The 25,089-nt window shown below is 46.7% G+C and overlaps 2 protein-coding genes across 25 annotated transcripts in view; one reads left to right on the forward strand and one right to left on the reverse strand.

The window, feature by feature from the left end:
- The window catches only part of BMP8A (bone morphogenetic protein 8a), a 31,428-nt gene extending 24,694 nt beyond the window's left edge, over positions 1-6,734 (forward strand). The window contains exon 7 of the mRNA XM_053212044.1: positions 3,422-6,734. Coding sequence (XP_053068019.1) covers positions 3,422-3,571 — 150 coding nt within the window. The 3' untranslated portion in view covers positions 3,572-6,734. The remainder of the gene's footprint in view (positions 1-3,421) is intronic.
- The window catches only part of PABPC4 (poly(A) binding protein cytoplasmic 4), a 49,502-nt gene that overhangs the window by 6,177 nt on the left and 18,236 nt on the right, over positions 1-25,089 (reverse strand). For 12 of the 24 annotated variants that reach the window (XM_053212028.1, XM_027059571.2, XM_027059568.2 and 9 more), the window contains 5 exons: positions 19,832-19,936; positions 17,311-17,434; positions 8,416-8,953; positions 6,275-6,445; positions 1,035-3,523 (listed from right to left, as the gene is read on the reverse strand). The gene's annotated coding sequence lies outside the window, so the exon portion shown is untranslated. Of the gene's footprint in view, positions 1-1,034; positions 3,524-6,274; positions 6,446-8,415; positions 13,518-15,592; positions 15,820-17,310; positions 17,435-19,818; positions 19,937-25,089 lie in introns of those variants that run through there. The other 12 variants (XM_015087457.3, XM_053211976.1, XM_053211995.1 and 9 more) reach the window with 10 other exon arrangements.

Genomic DNA, 25,089 nt, shown 5'->3' on the forward strand with positions numbered 1-25,089 from the left:
CCGAGCATGAGCAGGGGAGGAGCAGAGAGAGAGAGGGAGACACAGAATCCGATGCAGGCTCCAGGCTCCGAGCTGTCAGCACAGAGCCTGATGCAGACTGTAAGATCATGACCTGAGCCGAAGTCGGACACTTAACTGACTCTGCCATACAGGCGCCCTTTAGTGTTTATTTTTGAGAGAGAGAGTGCAAGAGCGAGAGCAAGCGCATGAGCGGGGGAGGGGCAGAAAGAGAGGGAGACACAGAATCCAAAGCAGGCTCCAGGCTCTAAGCTGTCAGCACAGAGCCAGACGTGGGGCTCAAACCCACAACTGTGAGATCATGACCTGAGCCAAAGCTGGATGCTTAACCGACTGAGCCACCCAGGCGCCCCTGCTGCTACTTTTCTAATCTTACTTATGGTCTTTTCTTTCTACTCAGACTCCCCTTTAAACTTCTTTTAGGGCTGGTTTAGTGGTCATGAATTCCTTTAACTTTCATTTCCAGGGAAGCTTTCTCTCTATTCGGATTGATAGCCTTGCTGGATAGAGTACTGTGGCTGCAAACTTTTCCTTTCAGCACTTTGAATATATCATGCTACTCTGCAGTTTCTGCTGAAAAATCAGCTGAAAGCCTTGTGGGGTTTCTCTTGTATAGAACTTTTTTTTTTTTTTCCTCTTGCTACTTTTGAAATTCTCTATCATTGCTTTTTGTCACTTTAATTTCTTAGTGTGGACCTCCTTGGGTTGATTTTGTTCGGGAACCTCTGTACCTCCTGGATCTGGATTTCTGTTTCCTTATTTCTCAAATAAATTTTCTGACCCCTTCTTTTTTCTCATTCTGGGATCCCTATAATGCAAATGTTATATGTTTGATGATGTTGCTGAGTTCCCTAAGTGTATTCTCATTTTGCATAACTTTTCTCATCTGGCGAACTTATTTTCCACTACTCTGTCCTCCAGGTCACTGATTCATTTTCTGATTCCTCTGGCCTGCTGTTTATTCCATCCTAGTGTGTTCTAAATTTCACTTACTGTATTTTTTTTTTTTTTAAGAGAGAGAGAGTGCGAGTGGGGTAGGGGCAGAGAGAGAGGGACACAGAATCCAAAGTAAGCTCCAGGTTGTCAGCAGATGCCAACACAGGATTCAAACTCACAAACTGTGAGTTCAGGACCTGAGCCAAAGTCAGAAGCTTAACTGAGCCACCCAGGCACCCCTCATTTATTGTATGCTTCGTCTCTGTTTGGTTCCTTTTTATCTCTTTAAGGGTCTCACTGATGTCCTCCACTCTCTTTTTTTAAGTAGGCTCCACGCCCAATGTGGGGCTTGAACTCACAACCCTGAAATCAAGAGTCACATGCTCTACCAAATGAGCCAGGTAGGCACCCCTGATGTCATCCACTTTTCTCAAGTACAGTATCTTTATCATTCCTTCAAATTCTTTATCAGGCATATTACTTATCTCTGTCTTCCTTGGGTCTTTTGCCATGATTTTGTCCTGTTCTTTCATCTGGAATATATTTATCGGTCTCCTTATTTTGTCTCTCTGTTCCTGCTACGTCTCCAGCTCTTGAAAGTAGTGGCCTTCTGAAGGCATCCCGTAGTGCCCAGCAGCACAGTGCACCCCCCCGTTCGCCGGAAGCTGGTGCTTCAGGGGTGTCTTCTGTGTGTGCCACATACACCCTGCTGCTGTGACGTGTTTTCCTTCAGTCCAGTCATCTGCAATAGTTCTCTGATGTTATGGGCAGTGTTTGGTCCCTGTGGTGTTAGTGGGCTGGTCTGGGGCCACTCTGGGCTTGAGTTGAGTCATACCAGGCATTCGCAAGATGCTGTAGCACCAAACACAGGGCTCTTTTCCTGTGTTGTCCCTTGAGAAGATTTTGTTGGTGGGCAGGGCCTGTTTATCAGACTGTCTGCCCCCAGTCCACTGCTGGGGTGCAGCCTGACTCGTATGTGTAGTTGTCCTTCCCTCTCTCTGGGGAAGGAGTCTCTGAAGAGGTGCTGACCCCTGTCGGGGCTGCTCGCGCACTGCCACGCTTGTGGTCCCACATGGATGGGCTCCAGCCATGGGTGTGTTGGAGGGGGTGGATTTACGACGTGCAGTGTCTACAAGGTTTGCAGGTAGACCTCTGTGAGAGGGGACCAGCTGCCGTGGGGACCAAGGCCCAGCCTGACTGGAGGGGTGGAGCTGCCAAGGCTTGGGGTGCAGGGAGGTGGTGTCAGCAGGATTTGCACGACCGTCCTCTGCAGGAAGGGACCCAGGGTACTGGAGCTGAGGGGGGCATGGCTGGGGGAGGGCAGGGTGGCAAGTCAGGCAGGAGTGTCAGTGCTGTGCTGTTTCCCACAGGTGGCGGGTTTATGCTGGGGGACAGGAGGGAAACAGCGCAGGCCTGCTCCCTTGTTCCTGGAGTCCCCCAGTGATCTCTGTCCCTGGGGCCTCTCTATGAGAGGAGTAAACAGCTTCCCCTCCCACACGCCCAGGGGGTTTTTCCAACTGCTGCTTCAGTGCTGTAGCTCTGCCTGCATCTTCTCTGGCAGGGACTCGGTTTCCTCCTGCTCTCCCAGAGCCAGACAGCTTCGTCCAGGTCCCGCTCGGCAGCGTCCGAGAGGGTGGGGGGCCCTGGGCTGCACGACACAGGAATGGAGCAGGTGTCCTCTTCTCTCCTGCCTCCCCACAGCCTTGGGCCTCCTTCGGGCCTGGAAGTGGGGGGCCCTGACCCGGAATTCCGTGTAAACTGCGGCTCGTCCTGCCAGGGCTTGGGAGAAATATTTTTAGGAAGCTGAAAATGGGCCGTTCCTCAGGCAGGCTCTCTCTTGGCAGTAAGGCTGTTCAGAGGGCAGCAGGTCAGCACACCCCATCCAAGTTCCGCCACGCCTGAGAGCCATGTGACTCTGGGCACCACGCGGGGCCTCCGTGCCCTCCGTCTTGGTCGGCCCAGAACAGTAGTTGCCTTAGAAGTTGTTATCGGGTGGCAAGTGCCTTGAGGAGTAACAGCACTGAACACGAGGATGGACCTAGGATTCTAGGTCTCTCCTGTTCTGTGATCGTTCACTGGCTCACAGCTGGGAGGGGAGACAGATGGCAAACAGCTAATGGGGACAAGATATGATCAGGGATGTTACAGGAGCACATGGGAGGAGCGGAGGGGACCCCAGAGGGGTGGTGCGGCAGAGGGACTGGGCACTGGGCACGCCATGTGCTGGAGACCAGTGAGCGGGTCGTGGCCTCTGAGGGGAGTGAATGTGGAGGGAGGGAGTCAGCTGGTGCGGGGAAGGGGTGAAGGGGGGCGGGGTGGGGAACATCTACAGGTTAGTGCCAGCACGGGCTGCAGAGGATGGAGCCGGGGAGGGTGAGCAGCTGGAGACTCCGGGGTCGGTGGGACCTGGGAGTTGTGGGAGAAGGCCGCGGTACTCACACCTGACTGCCGTCCCTCCCCTGGCCAGGTGCACCTGATGAAGCCGGACGCGGTCCCCAAGGCGTGCTGCGCCCCCACCAAGCTGAGCGCCACCTCCGTGCTCTACTATGACAGCAGCAACAATGTCATCCTGCGCAAGCACCGCAACATGGTGGTCAGGGCCTGTGGCTGCCACTGAGGCCCGGCCCCGCCGCTGCAGAGCCTCCCGCCTGGATCAGGCCCCTCTCCAGACGCAGGAAACCCTCAAATGCCATCACAGCTCAGGTGGGGTGGCAGAAAGGACCCCTACTTGCATCCCTGCCAGGGTCTCCCCAGGTCCCTCTGCCCCCTCCCCCCGATGTCTGTAGACTGGCTGGCCTGATGTGCACAGCAGCCTCCGAGGCACGCTGACTGCACTGTCTTCAGCTCAGACATCCTGTCTTAGGACCTGTCCTTGGCCATCCCCAACCCAGACTGTAGCTGACCTGGGCCTGTCTGAGGAGCATCTGGAGTGTGAGCTTAGCTGGCTGGGCTTTGAGTGGGGAGAAGGGGGTCTGTCCCTCTTTATAAGCACCACACTGGGAATTTCCAGGGCACAGAGATGCAGTTGTGCTCAGTAGTGCATTACTGGGCTCCTAACTTGGCCCACTGGCAGCACATTGGAAGAAGAACGAGCTGGATGAGCCTCATGCTAAGACTGAGGGTGACAGGGATGTTTTATGGCATATGTCTTCCCCTCCTTGGGAAAGTGGTATGATGCCCCCACCCCAACCCAGAAGCAAATAACCTTGGGGGCTTCCAGTTTCCTCTGCCTTTTTTCCATGTGAGGCTTAGCACTGACACAAAGCGAACTCAGTTTCCCCACACTAAGGAGCAACCCATTCTACCCACAGCATGGTGCTTGGGCCACCTCGGGCCAGGCACAGGGCAAGGAGGGAACTGTCTGTCTGCTAGAACCAAGTTAAGAACAGGCTGCTCAACAGTCTATACCACATTGTGTGCCCAGAAGCACTGTGCTGTTTCTTGAGGCCTGTGAACCAAAGGTCCCTGTCCCAAGGGAATGACAGGCAGTAATTAGGCTGACCTGGGTGAAGGTTCCCGAAAATCGTTATTCTCCTCAGAGCAGCTGCCATAGGCAGTTGGGAGTGTTTGTTTGATTTCTGATTTGCTAAGCCTGTAATTTACCTGCTGGAGCAGACTGCCCAGCAGTTCAGCTGCCCGAGCCCTGAAATACTGTGTCATTAAAAGCAGATCCTGGACCCGCCCAACCCACAGGCACAGCCCAGCCGAGGCAGAACCACCCCTGTGCCCAAGGATGCGCATCTCTGCCATCACTCTGCACCCTGAGGAGGGGCCCCAGGACAGCAGGCGGGACAGCAGTTGAGGAATCTGGGGCCCTGCTGCAGGACAGCAGCCCCTCCACAGGGACCTGGACGGGACTGTGGAGCAAGTACAGAGGAAGAGACCCTCCCCGTGTACACAGAGGGCAGGCCCAGACTGTCTGCAAAGTGGGGAGTTCCCTATTAGCCTGGGGCTTTGAGCTCTGGCTGGCAAGGGACTGAATCACAAAGTGGCTGGAATGTCGGGAGACCTGTACTTTGGTTCCAACTCAGCCACTGATGGGTTTGGTGTCAGGATAAGTTCCCTTCCTGATTCAAGCTTCAGTTCCTCATCTGTGCCACAAGGATATAAGCCTACTTCCTGCCTGAAACGCTGGCTGTCTCCTCTGTCACAGAGCAAAGACAGCCTGAGTGCCCAGCTGCTGTGTACATAGGACATGAAACCCGCCACTTCGGGGCCTTAGCAGCTCTCTCCTCCCAGTATCAATGGCAGTGGAGGTTTGAATACTTTTAACAAATGTCAGTATTTGGTCTCCTCAACACCTAGCACATAACCTGACATGTTTTGGGGATACCAAGAAAGCTTGTAGAATGAATGTTTTAAAGATGCAGACTGCCTTGTCCACTGGGTGTGCCGAATAGGAATGTAAGTATCATGATCTGAATCCCTTTCTGTGCAATAAAGCTGAAAGTACAGTGGTCGTGGACTTCCTGACAGACTTCTAGAACCTCCAGCCAGCCAACAAATTGAAACCAACCAGAAAAGGCCTTGGAGAAGGGGGAGAATTATGGATGCAAAGTCAATAAAGGGGCAGCCATCTTATTTATATGGTTGCCTGATACCCCAAGTTACGTTCAAGGCTGCACGTTAGAATACATAAGGGTGGTCAGCTCAGGCCCACTGACAGCAAAGTAAGTGCTGCCAGGAAGGGAGGCTGCAGAGGAACAGCCAAGTCTGGGGGCAGGGGGAACTGCTCTGTGCGCCTCACACCCAGTGCACCTCCACAATCAGAGCACGGTACTGGCCCGGACGACAGCTCACCAGGCAAAGCCCTGTTCTTTTGTGTCTCTATGTAAAGAAATGGGTAACATGCTTCAAGAAATGCCCTGCAATTTCACAGGAAAGGAGGCTGTGAATAGGATATGGTGGGTTTTAGAGCCAGTAGACCTGGCATAGAATCCTGGCTCTGCCTCTTGTTAATTTGACCAAATTATGTCACCTCTAAGTTAGAAGTTTTTCCTCTGGAGTATTAGTACTGCCCTTGCAAGGCCATCGTGGGGATTTGGTGTGTCCACAAAGCACTCAGCACCGTGCATGCACGGGTACTGAATGAATAGCATTTACTAGTGGTCTTACTTTAAATGAATTTATGTATCTGGGCCTCCCCTGTTAAAACCTTCCTGTTAAAACCCCCTCCTTCCAGAACATGTCCAGGAGGTGCTGCTGTGTCTACTTTAAAGCTGAGCTTTTCCTAAAAAATCTAAATTTGGTCATCTCTAGGGATGAGGTAGGGACTTACAAAATCCCCTGCCTGTGGGAGTCCTGGCGTGCAGGGACCTACCGTGACTTGGTGACCTGTGGAGCCGGGGCCTCTGCTGGGGACTGAGGACGGGGCTGTGTTTTGTCCCCATTTCCTCCCAAAGTCCAGAGTCCTACAGCTTCTGGGAAGCTGAAAGGGGAGCTTTCCTGGGGTTTCTCTTCTTACCATGAAGCCTTGAGCAAGTATTTGGACCTTTAAAAAGAAAAAAAAAAGTTTTTCCTCACTTGTGTGCTAGGGAAATTTTTGAAAATAAAAAACATAATCCCAGCATAATCCCCAAAATGCATAATCCCAGTACACAGAGATAAGCATTGTTAATAATTCCTTCCAGTCTTTTTCTTTGACACATACATGTTTGTCTTTATATAGAACATCTGGGTATTTCATGAAGTCAGGATCATACTCTATGTACTGCTTGGTGATCTGATTTACTCGATCTATGATATATTGAAAATTTGTTATTAAATCTTCTTTGAAAACAGATCTTGCTGTAGCACTCCCTCTGCCCCAGTTCTGCCACGATTCCCTCCCTGGAGGCAGGTCTGGGGCCCCCATGACCCTACCATTGGGAGCACTGGCCCCACATCAGGAAGGCAGGTGCTCTGGTCAGACAATACCTACGCGATCAGCAGGCTGATGGCATTGGGACCTGGCATCTCACCACTGAGGCTCAGGTCACCACCTACACAAGGGTTATGGGTGGACCCACATGATAAATTTTGGGGAAGCCCCTTACAGAGCACAGAGGGAGCAACTGCCACCTGTCAGGTCCCCATCCACTGGATTCCTGGCCAGTGTGCTAGTCCCACTTTCCTAGGGCAATCAGGGAAGCACAGGGAGGGACAGAACTCCCTCTCCCCAACAACCTCTCCCCTGGTTTCACAGAGTTGTGACCAGTCCTCCCTCCTGGGGCTTCAGGCCAGTTGGTTCCCCCTCCCCACATGTAATCCCTAGAGCCAGCCTTGTTGAGTATTTCAAGTACATCTCTTCTCTCCCAGACATCACACCAGCCCTGAGTGGCTGGCATTTTCCTGGCCTCGCTGCTGCCTGTCCTGATAGCCATGACTGATACCAGTTAGAGGGACGCCTAGGTTAGGGAGCGAGGGTCCCTGCTGGGAATACCGCAGGCCATGATTTCAGTGACAGGAGCGGGCGCCAGCCAACCAAAGGGGTACAAGCCAAACCCCACCTGAAGGCAGAAACCAAGGTTGGCCCAGGATGCTAGCTAGATAGAGAGGGCTAGCCTCCAACCCTCTGCAGAAGCTGCCCTGGGGTCACAGGCCAGCAGGCTTCTCTCCTTCCCTCCAGGCTCAGCCTGACTTCAACCCAAAATGAGAACCAGCCCTGCCCAATGGTTTCTGAGTGTCGAACCTTGATCTAGAGCCACTGGCAGGCGGCAGAGGAGCAGGTGGCAGCCTTGGACATTGTTTCTGATGACCAGCCTCAGCACATGGGACATGCTGGGAGGTGGCCCGGCTGGCCAAACACTGGTATAGGGTGAGAGGCCACACATGCTACAGACTGTGGCACCAGACTTTGATTTCCACTGGGGCTGGGGTGTGGGGAGGATGCAAGTACCATTTCGGCTGATTTCTCGTGTTTCCCCAGCACCACGCACAGCACCTGGTAAAAGGACTCTGGGCATTCTGCGGTACTACAATTCGGACTATTGGTTCAATGACTGAGTAATAAGTGAATGGGTCACCAAGACTGATTTCAGGTGCCCCTTAGACTCACGACTAGGTATGAGGGCAGGAATAGAGCATGGCTTACCTAACTCACTGGCTTCGTAGCAGAGGAGAGGACAGAGGCACTTTGGCACCAGCTCTGACCTCTGCTGCCCTACAGCAGTCTGCAAAGGGTATAGTCTTAGGGACCCAGCCCGGGTGGGAGGGAAACAGCAGGGGAGGTGCTCTGCTTTGTCACAGGAAGATGGGCCAGTCACAGCTCTCTGAAAATACCTGGGACCTGGCTGGCAGGCGGCCATACAAGAACTAGGATTTATTTTCCTAGAAGAAATGTCCAGGAGCCACATGGGCAGGACGAGGAGAAGCTGTGGCAGTAAAGGCCCAGAAAAGGCCACATACAGCCTGTCCACAATGAGGAAGGTGGCCCTGTGCTGGCCATGCCTGGGAAAGAGCCAGAGGGAGTCCAGGCCATACCTGCAGAAGAGTCGCTGTGAGCTGAGTCCAAGAAGGGCCACAAACCCCTGCTTGCCGCAAAGGGGACAGACATCCTCAGGTGCTGGCTCCCAGGCTGACAGCTCCCTCCTGGATATGCAGGGGCAGTGCCGAGACTTTGCGGACTCACACGTACTCCCCACAGTTGGCAATGATCACCTTCTGCTTTGGCTTCCTATCCTTGCTGCCCTGGGTCTTTGTGGGGACAGAAGAGGGGGAGAACCAAGGGAAGGTGAAGAGTAAAGACTGGATTAGGGATACCCTCCCCATCTACCCACCCCTGCCTGAGCAGAAGCAGCCCTCCCTGGGATCTGCCACGGCCCCTCTCTCCAGCTCTCCCACAGGGCTACGCACCCAGGGCCCAAGTGGGCACCCATCTCAATCTGCTGCAAGACATCCAGGCCTTCTGTGACCTCCCCAAACACTATGTGCTTGCCATCTACCCAGTCAGTCTTGTCACATGTCAGGACGAATCGGGAGCTGTTGGTGTTTGGGCCAGAGCTGACCATGGAGAGCAGGGCTGGGGGAGAGAAGGAGCACGTCAGGCCCTACCCTTGGCTCCCTGCTGTCAGACGTACATCTGTGCAGACTGTTGACAGCCCTTCAACCAGGCAGGCTCAGACTCTAGGATAATACCATGTGGATGCCTTGTTTGCCACTCAGTTGATAGTGAAATGGTGAGCAAAGTTGCTTAAATCATTTTATACTGGTTTATCCTTTCTTTCACTCATTCAATAAATACTTGTATTGTCTACTTTGTAACTTAGCTCCTGTTGAGCCCTGGGGACATTGGTCCCAGCCCTGGTGCAGCTCATAGTCTAGTGGAAAAGAGTCACTCAAAAGATAACTGTGGATGTATCTCAGGAATGCAAGGCTGGTTTAACATCCAAAAAGCAATATAACACATTAACAGAATAACGCACAAAACCCACATTATTATCGCAATAGACACAGAAAAAGCATCTTACAAAACCCACAACTTCTCATGATAAAAACACTCAACAAACTAGGAATAGAAGGGAACTTCCTCAGTCTGATAAAGAGCACCTACAAAAAAATCACACAGTGAAAGACTAGATGTTTTCCCCCTAAGATCAGGAATAAGACCAAAACATCTGCCCTTACCACTTCTATTCAATATTGTACTAGATGTTCCAGCAACTGCAATCTACAAAACAACGAAATGAAATATGCAGATGACATGATCTTGTATAAAGAAAATCCTACAGAATCCACTAAAAAACTATTAGGACTAGTTCAGCAAAGTTGCAGAATACAAGATCAACATACAAAAATCAAGTTATTTTATACTCTAGCAATGAACAATCTGAAAATGAAATTAAAATAATTCCATTTATAGTAACATCAAAAAGAATAAACTTCAGAATAAATACAAAAGAAATATAACCTTATACCCTGATAACTATAAAATGTTACAGAAAGAAATTAAAGAAGATTTAAACAAATGGAAATATATCCCATGTTCATGGACTGGAAAACTTAATACTGCTAAGATGGCAATACACAAATTGTTCTACAGATTCAGTGCAATCTCTGTCAAAATCCAACCGGCTTTTTTGCAAAAATTGAGAACTATTCCCCAAATTCATACAGAAATGTTAGAGACCCAGAATAGCCAAAACAATCTGGAAAAAGAAGAGCAAAGTTGGAGGACTCACACTTGTCAAATTTGAAATGTACTATGGAGCTACAGAATACATGACAATGTAGAACTGGCATAGGACACATATATAGATCAATGAAACAGAACAGAAAGTCCAGAAACAAAATCCTTACATTTATGGTCAACTGATTTTCAAGAGGGATGCCAAGACAATTAAAAGAACAGCCTTTTTTTTTTTCTTTTATTGAGAGAGGACACAAGTGAGCGAGGGCAGGGAGAGAGAGAGAATCCCACAAGAGCAGAGATGGGGGGGGGGGGAGAGAGGGAGAGACAGAGAGAGAGAGAGAGAGAGAGAGAGAGCAGGGCTCACCCAAAGCGGAGCTCATGCTCACCTGAAGCAGAACTCAAACTCACGAACCATGAGATCATGACCTGAGCCAAAGTAAGATGCTTAACCAACTGACCCATCCAGGCACCCAAGAACAGCTTTTTCAACAAATGAGGCTAGGACAACTGGACATCCACAGGCGAAAGAATGAAATTAGATCCTTTTTCTCACACTATACACAAAAATGAACTAAAAATGGATCAAACACCCAAATGTAAGAGCTAATCTTTAACACTCTTACAAGAAAATACAGGAGTAAATCTTCACAACCGTAGTTTAGGCAAAACCTTCTGAGTTATGATGCAAAAAATATACTGATGGAAGAGAAGAGAGATAAATTGAACTTCAACAGAATTAAAACTTTTTGTGCTTCGAAGCAAAACAAAGAAAAGTGAAAAGACAACCCACAGAATGACAAAAAATACTTGCAAACCATGTATCTGATAAGAGAACTACAGCTAGAATATTTAAAGAACTCTTGTATTTCAATAAAAAAGAGATAAATAACCCAATTTAACAATGGGTAATGGATCTGAATGGACATTTTCCCATGAAGATTAAAATATGGACAATAGACACATGAAAAGATGCTCAACATCTTCCTTCCATCAGTCAGAAGGCAAATCAAAACCACAATGAGACAGCATTTCACATCACTAGGATAACATAAAGAGAACATAAAAGAAATAATAACCAGTGATTGTGAGGATACGGAGAAACTGGAACCCTCATAGGCTGCTGATGGGAATGTAAAATGGTGCAGCCACTTTAGAAAACAGTCTGGCAGTTCCTCAAAATATGAAAAAATAGTTATCCTTGCCCCAGCAATTCCAATTGTAGGTACCTACCCAAGGGAAACGAAAACATAGGTCCACACAAAAACTTATACATGAATGTTCCCAACAGCATTATTCATAATAACCAAAATGTATAAACACAAATGTTCATCAACTTATGAATGGATAAACAAATTGTGGTATATGCACACACTGAATATTAATTGACAATAAAAAAAATTAAGTACAGATACATGTTATATCGTAGATGAACTTTTTCGAAAACATGCTAAGTGGAAGCCAGTCACAAAAGGCCACATACTGCGGAATTCTATTTATATGATAGTCCAGAATAGGCAAACACTAATCGAAAGTCGATTAGTGTTTGCCTAGGCCTGGGGGACAAGGAGAAGGAGAATGCTAAAGGGTGTGGGGTTTCCTTTGGGAGGAAAATGTTCTAAAATTATTTGTGGTAATAGCTGCATAACTGAGTACAGTAAAAACCACTGAAATGTATACTTTAAATGGGTGAACTGAATGTATGTGGATTGCATCCCAATAAAACTGTTTGTTTGTTTGTTTGTTTGTTTTTTAAAGAAAATCATGCTATGGAACAGCAAAGCCTCGTGGCACAGACATCTGTTCAGCGAATGGAAGCACAAGACACAATCACCTAAAAGTATATGTGTCTGTGTGTGTGTCTCTCTCTCACATGCACACGCACACACACATGTAACAGTACCATGGAAGGCTTTCTGAAGGAGGTGACATCTGAGTTTAAAAGAGCCAGGTTCGGCAGAGGCTGAGGGAGGGTACCTATAAGCTCATCTGTCTCAGTGAGAAAGCCTCCTTTTCATGGCTAGGGCTCTAGACTGCATGCTCCCTTTGCATGGGGACCATGTCCCATTCCACTCTCAATGATGGAGTTGATCAAGGTGCCTGACACATAACAAAACTGCCCTGTGAACATCAGTTTTAAATATTCAAATATTTACACAATTCTAGAATACAGTGGTGACCAATAAAGACTGGGTCCTGCCCTCATGAGGCTAATATTCTAGAAAGGGAGACAGAAAATAAGTGAAAGAATAAGTAACTTCATAATATAATCTCAGGTATTAAATATATGAAGAAAAATGAAGCTGACGAAAAAGAAGAGATGACAGGAATGCCCATTCTAGACAGAGAGCAAGGCAGGTCTCTAAGACAAGGTACATGGCACCTGAAGGAAGTGAGGGGTGAACGCTGTAGATGCTAGAGGAAGAACATTCTAGGACAGGAAGTAGAATGACCAAGACCCTGAGGGGGAGTAAGCTGTGACTGAGGAACAGCAAGACTGCCTTGAGGACAGAGGGAGGAGCAGCACATTCTGGGAGCTTGGGAAGGTGCCAGGCCTCATGCCAGTGGGTCCTAAGTGATGGGGCCCCATGGGAGGACTCTCAGCCAGAAAGTAACAGGACTGGGTTTATGTTTGAAAAGGATGGCTCTGACTACCTCACATATTGGACCAGGAGGGGAAGATGCAGGAGTGGAAACAGGGAGACAAGTGTGAGGACTTGGTGCTGGTGAAGGAAGGGTGAAGCAAGGGCAGACGAGAAAGTGACTTGAAACACGTGGATCTGACCTATGTCAGATGGAGGAGAAGGGTCGAGGAGGGGTCCTAAGCTGAGCAAGCAGTTAGGGAGATGGTGGTGGCATTGCTGGAGACAGGGATGAGGAGAGGAAGGGTCTGGGAGAAAAGAACATGAGAGTCTGTGAGGTCTGAGACATCCAGGGGACGTCCAGGGGAAGGCGACAGGGAGAGAACAGCATGGAGGCTGACATGTGGACAGGATTCATTTACAGATATGACTGGAAACCCTGGAAAACCTGGGACAGGAAGGGATTGGCCAGAGCACTGGTTATAAATAGGGTAAGACTGCCCCCTCGAGGCTACTTGGAAACTCCAAGCTATGTTGCTCGTTGTCAGGAATAATGGGGGTGCTACTGGCATTAGTGGGAAGGGAACAGGGAATCCAGATGTCCTGCCATGTCACATGTCAGGAAGAATTATTCTTAATCCTCTCAGACTTTCAAATGCCCTGAGAAACATTCATGTATTGGATGAAAATCTGTTTATAATGATTTGAGCTGAGAACCTAACTCCATTTTACATATAAATCCAAAGACTTATCTTTTGCACTGAATTTTTCCAGAAATAGACCTACTACATAAACCAAGGGAACGTAATTTTTGGTTTCGTTCAGAATTTTACCAGGGGATTTTCACCATGTCAGGAAATCATGTTACTGTGACCCTGCCAACAAAATACACCTATATCAGTCCACACTGCTAACTATTGCTCTAGGCAGAAGTGTATGTGTAAATATTTCACATATTTAGTTGTGTCCAAGCATTTAAATACTGAAATACATACTATTTTATTGTAAATTACTTTCATTTTCTTTCATATTATAATTATTACATAACACTATTTAAAAAAAATTTTTTTTAATGTTTATTTTTAGGGGCATCTGGGTGGCTCAGTCAGTTGAATGTCCAACTTTGGCTCAGGTCATGATCTGGCAGTTCATGAGTTTGAGCCCTACATGAGGCTTGCCGCTATCAGCGCAGAGCCCACTTTGGATCCTCTGCCCACCTCTCTGCCCCTCCCCTGCTTGCACTCTCCCAAAAATAAATATTAAAAAAATATATATTTATTTTTACTTAAGAGAGAAAGTGAGAACCAGCAGGGGAGGGGCAAAGAGAGATAGAGAAAATCCCAAGCAGGCTCCATCCTGCCAGAACCCAACTTGGGGCTCGATCTCATGAACTTCGAGATCATGACCTGAGCCAAATTCAAGAGTCAGACACTCAAACGATGGAGCCACCCAGGAGCCCCACATAACACTTTTTTTTTTTTCTTTTTACAAACTATGTGTTGGAAGAATATATTAGCTGTGACTTTCATTCCCACCCAGTAAAGAATCAGTTCTAAGAGGTGGGCACGAGGCTAATATGTTAAGAACCATTAAGTGAAGAGTGAGGGTAGAGAAGACAAAAAAGTGTTGAGCTCTGGGTCCCTGCAACCGTTCGGAGGTCAGGAGGGAGGAGACAGGAGAGACTTGAGACGCAGCAGCCAATAAGGATCTGAGTGGTGTGAGAGGTGGACTGCGGTGGAGGCTTTGGGAAGCCACTTGGATCCCCTTCAAGACCAAGACTCTCACTTTCTCACCTCCCAGGAGTGTGAGATGCTAGCAGCTCCAGGAGAAGTTCCACCCCAGTAAATGCCTTTGGTTGAAGAGAGCTGCTCACCCCTTCTGGGAACCAGCCAGAATTCATGACTGTCCATGTGAGGGTTCAGAGGCCTGGTTCCCAGGCCTCAATTCAGAACAACTCAGAAGGGCTATCCAAGCTCCAATGCACCCCCGGGACCAGCTGAGGCCTCTATGTGACTGATGGCATCTCAGTTACACTCTGCCTACTCTGCTCCCCTCATTCCCTTGCAAGAGTTGTCCCTGAGATGACTCTCTGCCTCCTGCATGCAATTCTCCATGAGTCTGTTTCCTAAAATTTCTGACCCAAAACAGCCAAAAACTGAAAAAAAAAAAAAAAATCAAGTAGTGATAATGTGAATATGTTTTTCAGAGCTGTAGCAATAAAAGCCAAAACAATCACCTGAAAAAAATGAATGTTACCTTTGGCGGGGCAGGAAAATTATGGTGAGGGGGAACAGAAGAACATCACGTTACAACAAACTTCAATGATTTTCTTTAAACTATGTGCAAATTATGACTTTGATAAACATTTTTTGAAAACACTTTTGAGGGGCGCCTGGGTGGCTCAGTCGGTTGAGCGTCCGACTTTGGCTCAGGTCATGATCTCACGGTCTGTGAGTTCGAGCCCCACATCGGGCTCTGTGCTGACAGCTCAGGGCCTGGAGCCTGCTTCAGATTCTGTGTCTCCCTCTCTCTCTGACCCTCCCCCGTTCATGCTCTGTCTCTCTCTGTCTCAAAAATAAATAAACATTAAAAAAAATAATAAAAAAAAAGAAATAGTTTTTAAAAAAAAACACTTTTGATAAACATATTTTAAAAATATGAATATTTAAGAAAATAGGAAGAGGTGCTTGGGGGGGGGGCTCAGTCAGTTAAGTGTCTGACTTCGGCCTAGGTCACAATCTCGCTGTTCCCGGGTTCCAGCCCTATGTCGTACTCTGTGCTGACAGCTCAGCCTGAAGCCTGTTTCAGATTCTGTGTGTGTCTCTCTCTCTCTCTCTCTGCCTTTCTCCAACTCGCACTCTCCCTCTCTCAAAAATAAACATTAAAAAAAAAAAAAGAAAGAAAGAAAGAAAATAAGAAGCACACAACTGTGAATGTGAATAGTAGTTACCTCAAAGAGATGGGCTGGAGGTAGTGAGGAGAAAAAACTTTAGCTTTTAATTTATAACCCTAAAAATAGTTGTAACTTCCAGGGGAGAAAGCTGGCAGCCATCTCCTTAAGCAAGCAACCAAAGTTGACATCACAAATATTGGAACTGACATCATGCACTTCCTTACACGATACACTGGTAAGGAAACAGCATTCTTCTGTGGTGTTCCTGCCAAAACACATCACACCTACACCTAATCATGAGGAAGTACTAGGCAAAGATTGAGAAATAATCTTAAAAACGGGCCTGTCCTCTTCAAAGTCATCAAGATCAAGAAAGACAATGAAAGGGGCACCTGGGTGGCTCAGTTAAGCGCCCAACCCTTGGTTTTGGCTCAGGTCATAATCTCACAGTTTTTGAGTTCGAGCCCCTTATCGGGCTCTGCACTCCTAGTGTGGATTCTGCTTGGGATTCTATCTCCGTCTCTCTCTGCCCCTCTCCTGCTCACACTCACGCTCTCTTTCTCAAAATAAATAAAACTTAAAAAAAAAAAAGACAAAAAACTGAAACACTGTTCCAAATAGAAGGAAACTAAAGAGACTTCTTTAGTGTGTGGTGTGTGAATCCTTGCCAGGGAAGAACAATTGCTAAAACTACTATAAAGGACAATACCGGGGTAACTGATGAAATCTGAATATGGGTTGAAAATTAGTAAACAGTGTTGTACTGATGTTAAACTTCCTGATTTTGATGGTCATACTGTGATCATGTAAGGGAACATTTTTTTTAATTTAATTTAATTTAATTTAATTTAATTTAATTTAATTTAATTTATTTTAAATATGAAATTTATTGTCAAATTGGTTTCCATACAACACCCAGTGCTCCTCCCAAGAGGTGCCCTCCTCAATGCCCACCACCCACCCTCCTTTCCCTCCCACTCCCCATCAACCCTCAGTTTATAAGAGTCTCCTATGGTTTGGCTCTCTCCCTCTCTAACTTTTTTTTTTCCTTCCCCTCCCCCATAGTCTTCTGTTAAGTTTCTCAGGATCCACATAAGAGTGAAAGGGAACATTCTTATTCTTAGAAAATATATAGTTGGGGTACCTGGGCGGCTCAAGTTGGTTGGGCACTGACTTTGGTTCAGGTTCAAGCCCCATGTTGGGCTCTGTGCTGACAGCTCGGAGCCTGGAGCCTGCTTTGTATTCTGTCTCTTCCTCTCTCTCTGCCCCTCCCCCACTTGTGCTTTGTGTCTCCCTCTCTCAAAAATAAATAAAAAAAAAATTTTTTTTAAGAAAATATATACTCAACTATTTAGGAGTCAAGAGGTATGATGTCTTCAACTTCCTCTCAACTGGGACAGTAGGGGGAAGATACATCTATGTATATCAATTCAATGTAAAGTGTAGAGGGCAAAAAGTAAATTAATGAGTGGACAAAGGATATATGCATTCCTTGTACTATTCTTACAGAACTCTTATTCCATATACCCATAAGTCTACCAATACATTAAAACTACAAAAAAAAAAAATACAATTTATAATTTTCAACTGCCTACTCTTTCTAATAGTCCTAAGCCTTTACAGAACTTCGAACATGTCTGCTCAGTCTCGTTAGTTACTAAATGTTGGGATCCCAACAGAAGGACTCAGATTAAAAGTGTTAAAGGCTCAGGATTCCAGGAAGCCCCCTCTCCGGCCTGCTCAGCCACCGGCATCCTGCCCAGAGTCCCGCTCACCTGCTGTCATGGGGACAATGTCTGAACGCAGAAGCATCTGGATGCAGCCAGCTGGCTTGTTCCCAATCTTGATGTCCATGTACACCTGAGGATTTGATGAGGCCTTTTTCGCAGCGGGATCTCCCTGGGTGCAGGATAAATCATTAGGCTGGACAGAACTCGACCCCCCAAGTAGGAGAGCAAGTATTCTGAATACACACCAAGAACCCAACAGCCGCAAGCAGGCTGCAGCAAGATGCTGGCAGGGAAGGCCCTGGGCCGTGAAAGGGAAGGCCACGGCCGCAGCCCCCGGCCGGACACCCAGTGACAGGACACTTCAGCACCAGCAAACCTGAGCCCCACCTTGCAAGCTCATTCCCTCATCACACTTACCCTCAGACATGCCAGCTCGCTTCACCCTGCCCTGCGGTGAAGGGCCCATAGCACATAGCTATGGCCCATAGCACATAGCTCTTGGCACATTCAAACACCAGTTCAAGCCCACCCAACACACTCCTGTTACAGCGACCCACACCCTTCTCCTCCATGCCTACCCCTACAGATTCACAGTCTGGCTTCAATGGAAGCAGAAAGGGCTGCTCTCTGGCTTGGGCCTGACTGCTCAGAAGACTGAGGTTAATAAAAGACCTTCCATTTTACTTCTAAGAAGTCTGCGATTTGCTCATGATTAATGAGGAGGTTGGGCCTTGCTTTGTGCTCCAGGTGGACCAGGATGACTAGCTGATAAACACAACATTCAGTACAAACCCTACCATTTGTTTCATAGGGAAAGCTCTATTGTCTCTGACCTATTTGTGGTGTGAACTAATAGGTCAAGATATAGGTATTGAGCTATGAGGCCCAGTACTGGAGTTGTTAAATAACTGGCTATCCAGTGGGGGAGGGCTGGCCACAAACACGAGACACACACAGATCCCAGAGCTACACAGCCTCGGTTCTAATCTAGGCTCCGTCACTTATGAGCTATGTAATGTTGGATAAGTTATTTGATCTCCTTGTGCCTAGTTTTGTCACCAAGAGTTGGAGATAATATTAGCACTTACCTCAAAGGATTATCATTAGTACTAAATATTTGTAAAACAGAACAGTTGCTGGTATAGAGGAAGCAACATTTGAACATTTGTTAAGTAAAAATGTCAAAATAATGCTGTAAATGCAGGATAGAGGGTGCTACAGAATCCCAGAGGCAACAAAAGCCCGGAAGGGACACTGATCTCACTCAACTAGAGGATTCAAAAAAGGTTCCTAGAGAAGGCAGCAACCGACTTCAGCTATGAAAGATGAATGGGAGATGGCGAGACAAAGTAAGTTGGAAAGGGAATTTAGGCAAAGGAACTGCTTAGGTAAAAACACAGACACTTATAGGTACCTACAAACTCTGTCCTAGAATGTAAAATGTACATACAATGTGGAGAGGTGAGCAGGGTCTGAACACGGAGAGCCCTTCTATCCCCCTAAAGGAGCCCAGACTACTCCTCCTATAGATGAGGAGTCCCTAGACTGCTTGAGAGGAGCCACATGGTCAGCTCTATGCCTTAGAAAGCTCCCTCTGGCTGCTCAGGACAGGAGGAATCGGGCCCAGGGTGGGAGACCAGCTAGGAAGCTACCATCATTATTCGTAGCAGAGATGACAGAGGCTACAGCAAGCCAATGCAGCAGAAGTAAACAGGAGAGAAGAGATTCAGGCAGGTGTAAAAGAGAATGATAGCAGGATATGGCAGTGCATCAGGTGTGGATTGTGATGAGGAGTCAGAGATGACAGCGAGGTCCCTGGTTTGGGTGACTGTGGAAGATGGCAAAATTTGCTAAGATTGGGTACTTGGGACAACCAGAGAGGAAGGAAAGAGGAAATCCACTTGGGACATGCTTTGTTGATTTATGGTAACTGGGAGACATGCAGGCAGAAACCCGTGAAACTCAGGAGCAAGGTCAAGGTGAGGACTAGAGACCAGGAAATGAGCAGAACACTGAGTGCTGCAATAAGCTCAGACATGGGACACAGTGGCTGAAACTACAAGGACAACGGGCAGAGAGGAGTGGGGGGCTAAGGGAGGAACTTGGAGAAACACCGCTGCTCAGAGGGCGGACAGAGGAGAGGGAGCCTCCAAGTTATCCCCAGAAGTGATGGTCAGGATGGTGCATCGAGAAGCAGGAGAAAGTGCCGAGGCAGGCAGCAACGGGCTAAGGACGGAGCGATTGAGGCCTCTCTGGAATCAGGCCAGGAATAGGAAGAAAGCAAGCCTGGGGCCAAAGTCTCAGCGAGGGAGCAGGAAAGGTCAGGAGGATGGCGGATACTGGTGAGGGGGAGTCCTCACTGTCCTTTCTCATCTCAGAAGCCCACCTAGTTCAAGCAACCACAAATCGGTATCCAAGCATGCATACCATACTTCTCACCTAGAACCCCTCACAGACAAGAAAGCCACGCTTCTCCATTCCATTCACCTGCCGCCACCTACATCAGGAGCGCCCTGGGTGGAAAGCGCCAGCCCCTCCTGTGGAAGCACACACCTTCAAACCTCACCTCCTGGGTTTCCACTTTGGAAGGCTCCGTCCGACCCTCCTTCCTCTTTATTCTCTTCAAGAGTCTGCCCAGAAAACTTCTTCAACCAGTCATCACCTGACCACACTGAAAGGAAAAGAAGTGAACAGATGTTAAGAAATTCAGGCTATTGGCCAGCTGTTCACTAGCTGTGCCCAGTTCTTCACTTTGTCAGCAGAATGGACACACCATGTGGCTCTCACAGGCAGAAGTTACCTCTCGGACAAGGGAAGCTGTCACTGGGAAATGTCAGGCCTTCAAGTCCAGCTCTCAGCAGAGGCAGATAAGAGTAACAAGGGAGGACTAAGCCGAGCCAAAAGGAAGTTCCAACCACTGTCAAGGCCGAAAGGGCACAGTGTATGTCTACATCCCGGAGCAAGACTTTCACAGAGACCATGCCTCTAGCTTTGCAGAGAATCTCAAAGTCTATTTCCATGGAGGAGCTGCATTCTCCCCTCCCCTGTACACCACTCTACCCGTGTATATACTCCCACCACAGCAGGAAGTAAAACAGGGATAAAAAGGCAACAGAGGCCAAAGTTGAGGATGTGATTGGGAATCTGTGATTGCCCCGCTTGCCTGGTCTGAATGAGCCTTCCTTAACGCTCACTAGTTTGGCTAAACGGACACAAATTGTCCACCCAAAGAGTTCAGGTTCATTCTAAAATGACTGCAATACAACTCAGCTGCTTAAACCTTGTAAGGTTAATAAAAGACCTTCCATTTTACTTCTAAGAAGTCTGAGATTTGCTCATGATTAATTCTATGCTGGGAGCCCACACCCCGCAATGGCAAGCTAAACACAAAACCAACCATAAAGTGTCCCTGAGCCACTACACATTTCTTTTCTTTCAACACCAACAGGAAGATCTGTGCTGGCATGATCTTTGAATCTGAGCTCAGAACTCTGAAATTATAAGGGTAAATGCAGTTACCATGTATTGAGTCCATTTTTAAAAAGTCAAGATCAGCACTAAATGGGAAAGAAATAGTATTGCTGGCTGGTGGGGGACATGTTTGATGAAAAAGTAACAGAAAACATGGATGTACAGGAATATTATCCAAGAACAACTGACACTTGGGTAGTTTATTTTTTAAGTTTATTTACTTATTTTTAAGAGAGAGAGAGGGAGGGAGGGAGGGGCAGAGAGAGAATCCCAAGCAGGCTCCCCACTGTCAGCATGGAGCCCGATGCGGGGCTCCAACCCACAAACCATGAGATCATGACCAGAGCTGAAATCAAGAGTCGTACACTTAACTGACTGAGCCACCCAGGCACCCCAAGATTTTTAAAAAAGGTTTGTTTTGGGCCTTTTCATGAAAACTAAAAAAATATGAAATAGGATTCCTTAATTAGTAACATTTAAGTTATAATTATAGCTATGCTTTGTTCCTAGAAACAAAGATGAATCAAGTACTAATTTTACTTATAGCAATTAAGAAAAAGACTGAATGATAGCATGAAATACCCTTATTTCATATTTAATCATAAAGACTGATTATAAGACAAGAAAGGTTTATCATAAAGATAAAAAAAGGGGAGGGTAGAAACATATAAGAGTTTTGTTGTAGGCAAAATAACACCCCCCCCCCAATGGTGTCCACATCTTATTCTCCAGAACCCGTGAATATGTAATATTATATGGCAAGAAGGAAGGAAGGCTATCGCTCGTTGGTCTGCTGACCTTTAAATAAGGATATTATACTGGATTATTCAGGTGCTCCCAGTGTAATCACAGAGATCCTCTAAATGTGACAAGGAAGCCAGGGGAGTTAGTTTCAGAGTGACTTAGGGTGAGAAAGACTCACCTGGCCACTGCTGGCTTGAAGACAGAAGGGACCAGAAGCCGAGGAATGAGGTCAATCTCTACAAGCTGGAAAGAAACAGACTCTCCCGTAGAGCCTCCACAAGGAATGTAGTCCTGCTCATGCAGTGAGCCACATTTTGGACTTAAGACTTCCAGAACTCTAAGATAATAAATTTGTGTTGTTGTTAAGCCACTAAATTTTGGTAATTTGTTACGGCAGCAGTAGGAATTTAAACCACTTTTCTTTGAAGCACTCAGCCTAACAAACCTTACAGGTTTTCTCTGGTTTAACTTGACTTAGAGCCACTTTTGAGCCATGACTCAAAAGTTTACACTTTGTTGACTACAGCCAACCACAGCAGTTTTCCATGAAACCCTGTCTTTTATGCCAGATTCACAAGTTTACCTTGCAATCCTTTTACACTCTATTTGCAGTATATTGCCCTGGACTAGAGGCTGGCAAACTTTCTGTAAACGGCTAGACAGTAAACATTTGTTTGTAATTTTTGTAATGTTTATTTCTTTTTGAGAGACAGAGAAAACGAGTGGGAAAGAGACAAAGAGAGGGGGACAGAGATCCACCGTGGGCTCTGCACTGATAGCAGAGACCCCTATGTGGGGCTTGAACCCACGAACCACGAGATCATGACCTGAGCTGAAGTCAGACTCTTAACTGAGTCACCCATGTACCCCTAGACAGTAAATATTTCTTTGTGGGTCAAACAGAGTCTCTACTGCATATGTTTTTCCCTTTTTTTCCAAAACCCATTAAACATATAAAAAACTATTTAGCTCATGGGCCATACAAAAGCAGGCTACAGGACGGATGTGGCCTGCAGTCTGAATTTGCTGACCCCTGATGTAGATACAAAAGTGTCAGGGAGAGGGGCGCTGCAGAGGCTCAGTCAGTTGAGTGTCTGACTCTTGATTTTGGCTCAGATTATGATCTCATGGTGCATGGGATTGAGCTCCATGTTGGGGTCTGTGCTGACAGCATGAAGCCTGCTTGGAATTCTCTCTCTCCTTCTTCCTGCCCCTCTCATGCTTGCTCACTCACACTCTCTCTCTCTCTCTCTCTCTCTCTCTCAAAATAAATAAATAAACATTTAAAAAAAAAACCCACAAGTGACACCTGGGTGGCTCAGTCAGTTAAATGTACGACTTCAGCTCATGTCATGATCTTACAGTTCATGGGTTTGAGCCTCGCATCGGGCTATGTGCTGACAGCTCAGAACCTGGAGCCTGCTTCAGATTCTGTGTCTCCCCCACCTCTCTCTCTGCTCCTCCCCCACTCATGCTCTGTTTCTTTCTGCTCCCAAAAGTAAACATTAAAAAAAATTTTTTAATAAAAAAACAAAAAAACACCAAAGTGTCAGGGAGAGACTCACCAACAAAGATGGTTGGCATTTATGCAAACATTTAAATAGGAAGGATTTCTGAATAAGAATTCATTTCATAAGTAGCCAGTTCACAGTAAATACTTTCAAATAATGACAACTTTTGCTTCCTAGATAACTTGAGACTGTGGAAACTGGAAACACAATATGCACCTGAGGGTCCCATGTACTCTAAAGTAGCATCAAAAAATAGCTTCAGTAAAAAGCAAAGAGTCTCAGCCATATCATGTTGTCGATGGCCGCTGTAGCATCCTGCTAAGAGAATCTAAGAGTTCATGTGTGTAGTCCAACTCTTCCTGTGGTTAGCACTCAAAAACTCAGTAGCACACACATGGAAAAAAAACCCACACTTTCCCTCCTTCCCTCCCTAGATTATATGCATTTAACAAAGTATATGTACTAACTGCTTATTAGAGCTGGTGATGTAAGGATGTGTGCTCAGGCACAGAAACCTGAAAACACACAGGAGACAGGAACCAGCAATGCAGGCTCTAGAAGGCAGAGACAGATCTCTGCAGGATCTGTCTTCCACATTCTGACTACATGAGGGGAGCTATGAGCCTGGCTTGGTGAGCCTTCCTTCAACCAGAACTTCTTGTCCCTTGGCAACTGTCACCACCAAACCAGGGTTTTGGGGGTTGAATCATATGCCCCAAAACTTCAGGTCTGCCCAAATTTCAGAATGTGACCCTATTTACAAATAGGGTCTTTGCAAACATAATTAGTCAAGATGAGGCCATACTGCATTAAGGTGGTCCTAAATCCAATCAACGACTGGTATTCTTGTAAGTAGAGGAGACACAGACACATGTGGGGAACAAGGCCATGTGAAGACAGGGGCAAAGACTGGACTGATGCAGTTATAAGCTACAGAATGCCAAGGACTGCCAGGAGCCACCAGAAGCTAGGGAGGGAAGGATTCTTCCCTAGAGCTTTCAGAGGGAGCATGGTCCTGCCAATACCTTGATGTAGATCTGCTAGCCTCCAGAGCAGGTACAGCTGTGAGAATAAATTTCTCTTGTGTGAAGCCAAGTTTGTGGTAGTTTGTTATGGCAGCCCCAGGAATCTACTACATCCACCCAAATGGAAAGTGGCACCTTTTGTAGCCAATGACAATAGGCAACACCAAATACTAAACAAGGAAAATTTCTTACCTCTGCCAATTCAAACTCAACAAGAGCAAATCTTTGGTGCTTTTCACAACAGCAGATCGTTAGTATGTGAGCAATAGAAGGAAACATGCCATGTCCAGACGCCATTTAAAAAAATGAAAATCTAGGGGCACCTGGGTGGCTGAGTTGGTTAAGCATCCAACTTCAGCTCAGGTCATGACCTTGCGGTTCACGAGTTTGAGCCCTGCGCCGTGCTGATGGCTCAGGGCCTGGAGCCTGCTTCAGATTCTGTGTGTCTCTTTCTCTGCCCCTCCCCTGCTCTCACTCGCTCTCAAAAAAAATAAACATTAAAAAAAAATTTTTTTAATGAAAATGTAATTTTTAGGGTTTCCTTAGTTTAGTCAACAGGGCTTCCAGAAATATTAAGGTTATTTTGTTCATTTTAAATAAACATAGCTGAATAGTGAACTAAATTTTTAAACTTTGTAGTATCCAATTCTACCACAACAGAATTTAAGGCTTAAGTTACTTTCCAAGCATTTTAATAACTTGTTTATAAGACATACAGAAAGTACACAAAGTTGTTTACCAATTATTCATTCCAACTGAACACCAACGGAGGACAGAGCGCTGACCTCACTACGGCGTTAAGTGATTATTAGTGAAGGAGCCTCATGCTTGTCCTCAGGAAAACATGTTAGCTGGCAGAAAGCAAGGGCAACAAGAGTTACTAATTTATAGAATTCAGGGATAGACGAGCCCCCAATGGCCAGTCTTACTGTTTTATTTAAGAAATGAAGAACTCAGAGAGTTATCAACCCAGAATTAGTGGCACAGCTGGTTCTAAAACTCCTATCTTAGAAAATTACAACCAAGGATCAAATAGAAATATGCACCATAACTACGACACCAATTTAAGGGAA

Source organism: Acinonyx jubatus, chromosome C1 (assembly GCF_027475565.1).
Source record: "Acinonyx jubatus isolate Ajub_Pintada_27869175 chromosome C1, VMU_Ajub_asm_v1.0, whole genome shotgun sequence".
Taxonomy (NCBI): domain Eukaryota; kingdom Metazoa; phylum Chordata; class Mammalia; order Carnivora; family Felidae; genus Acinonyx; species Acinonyx jubatus.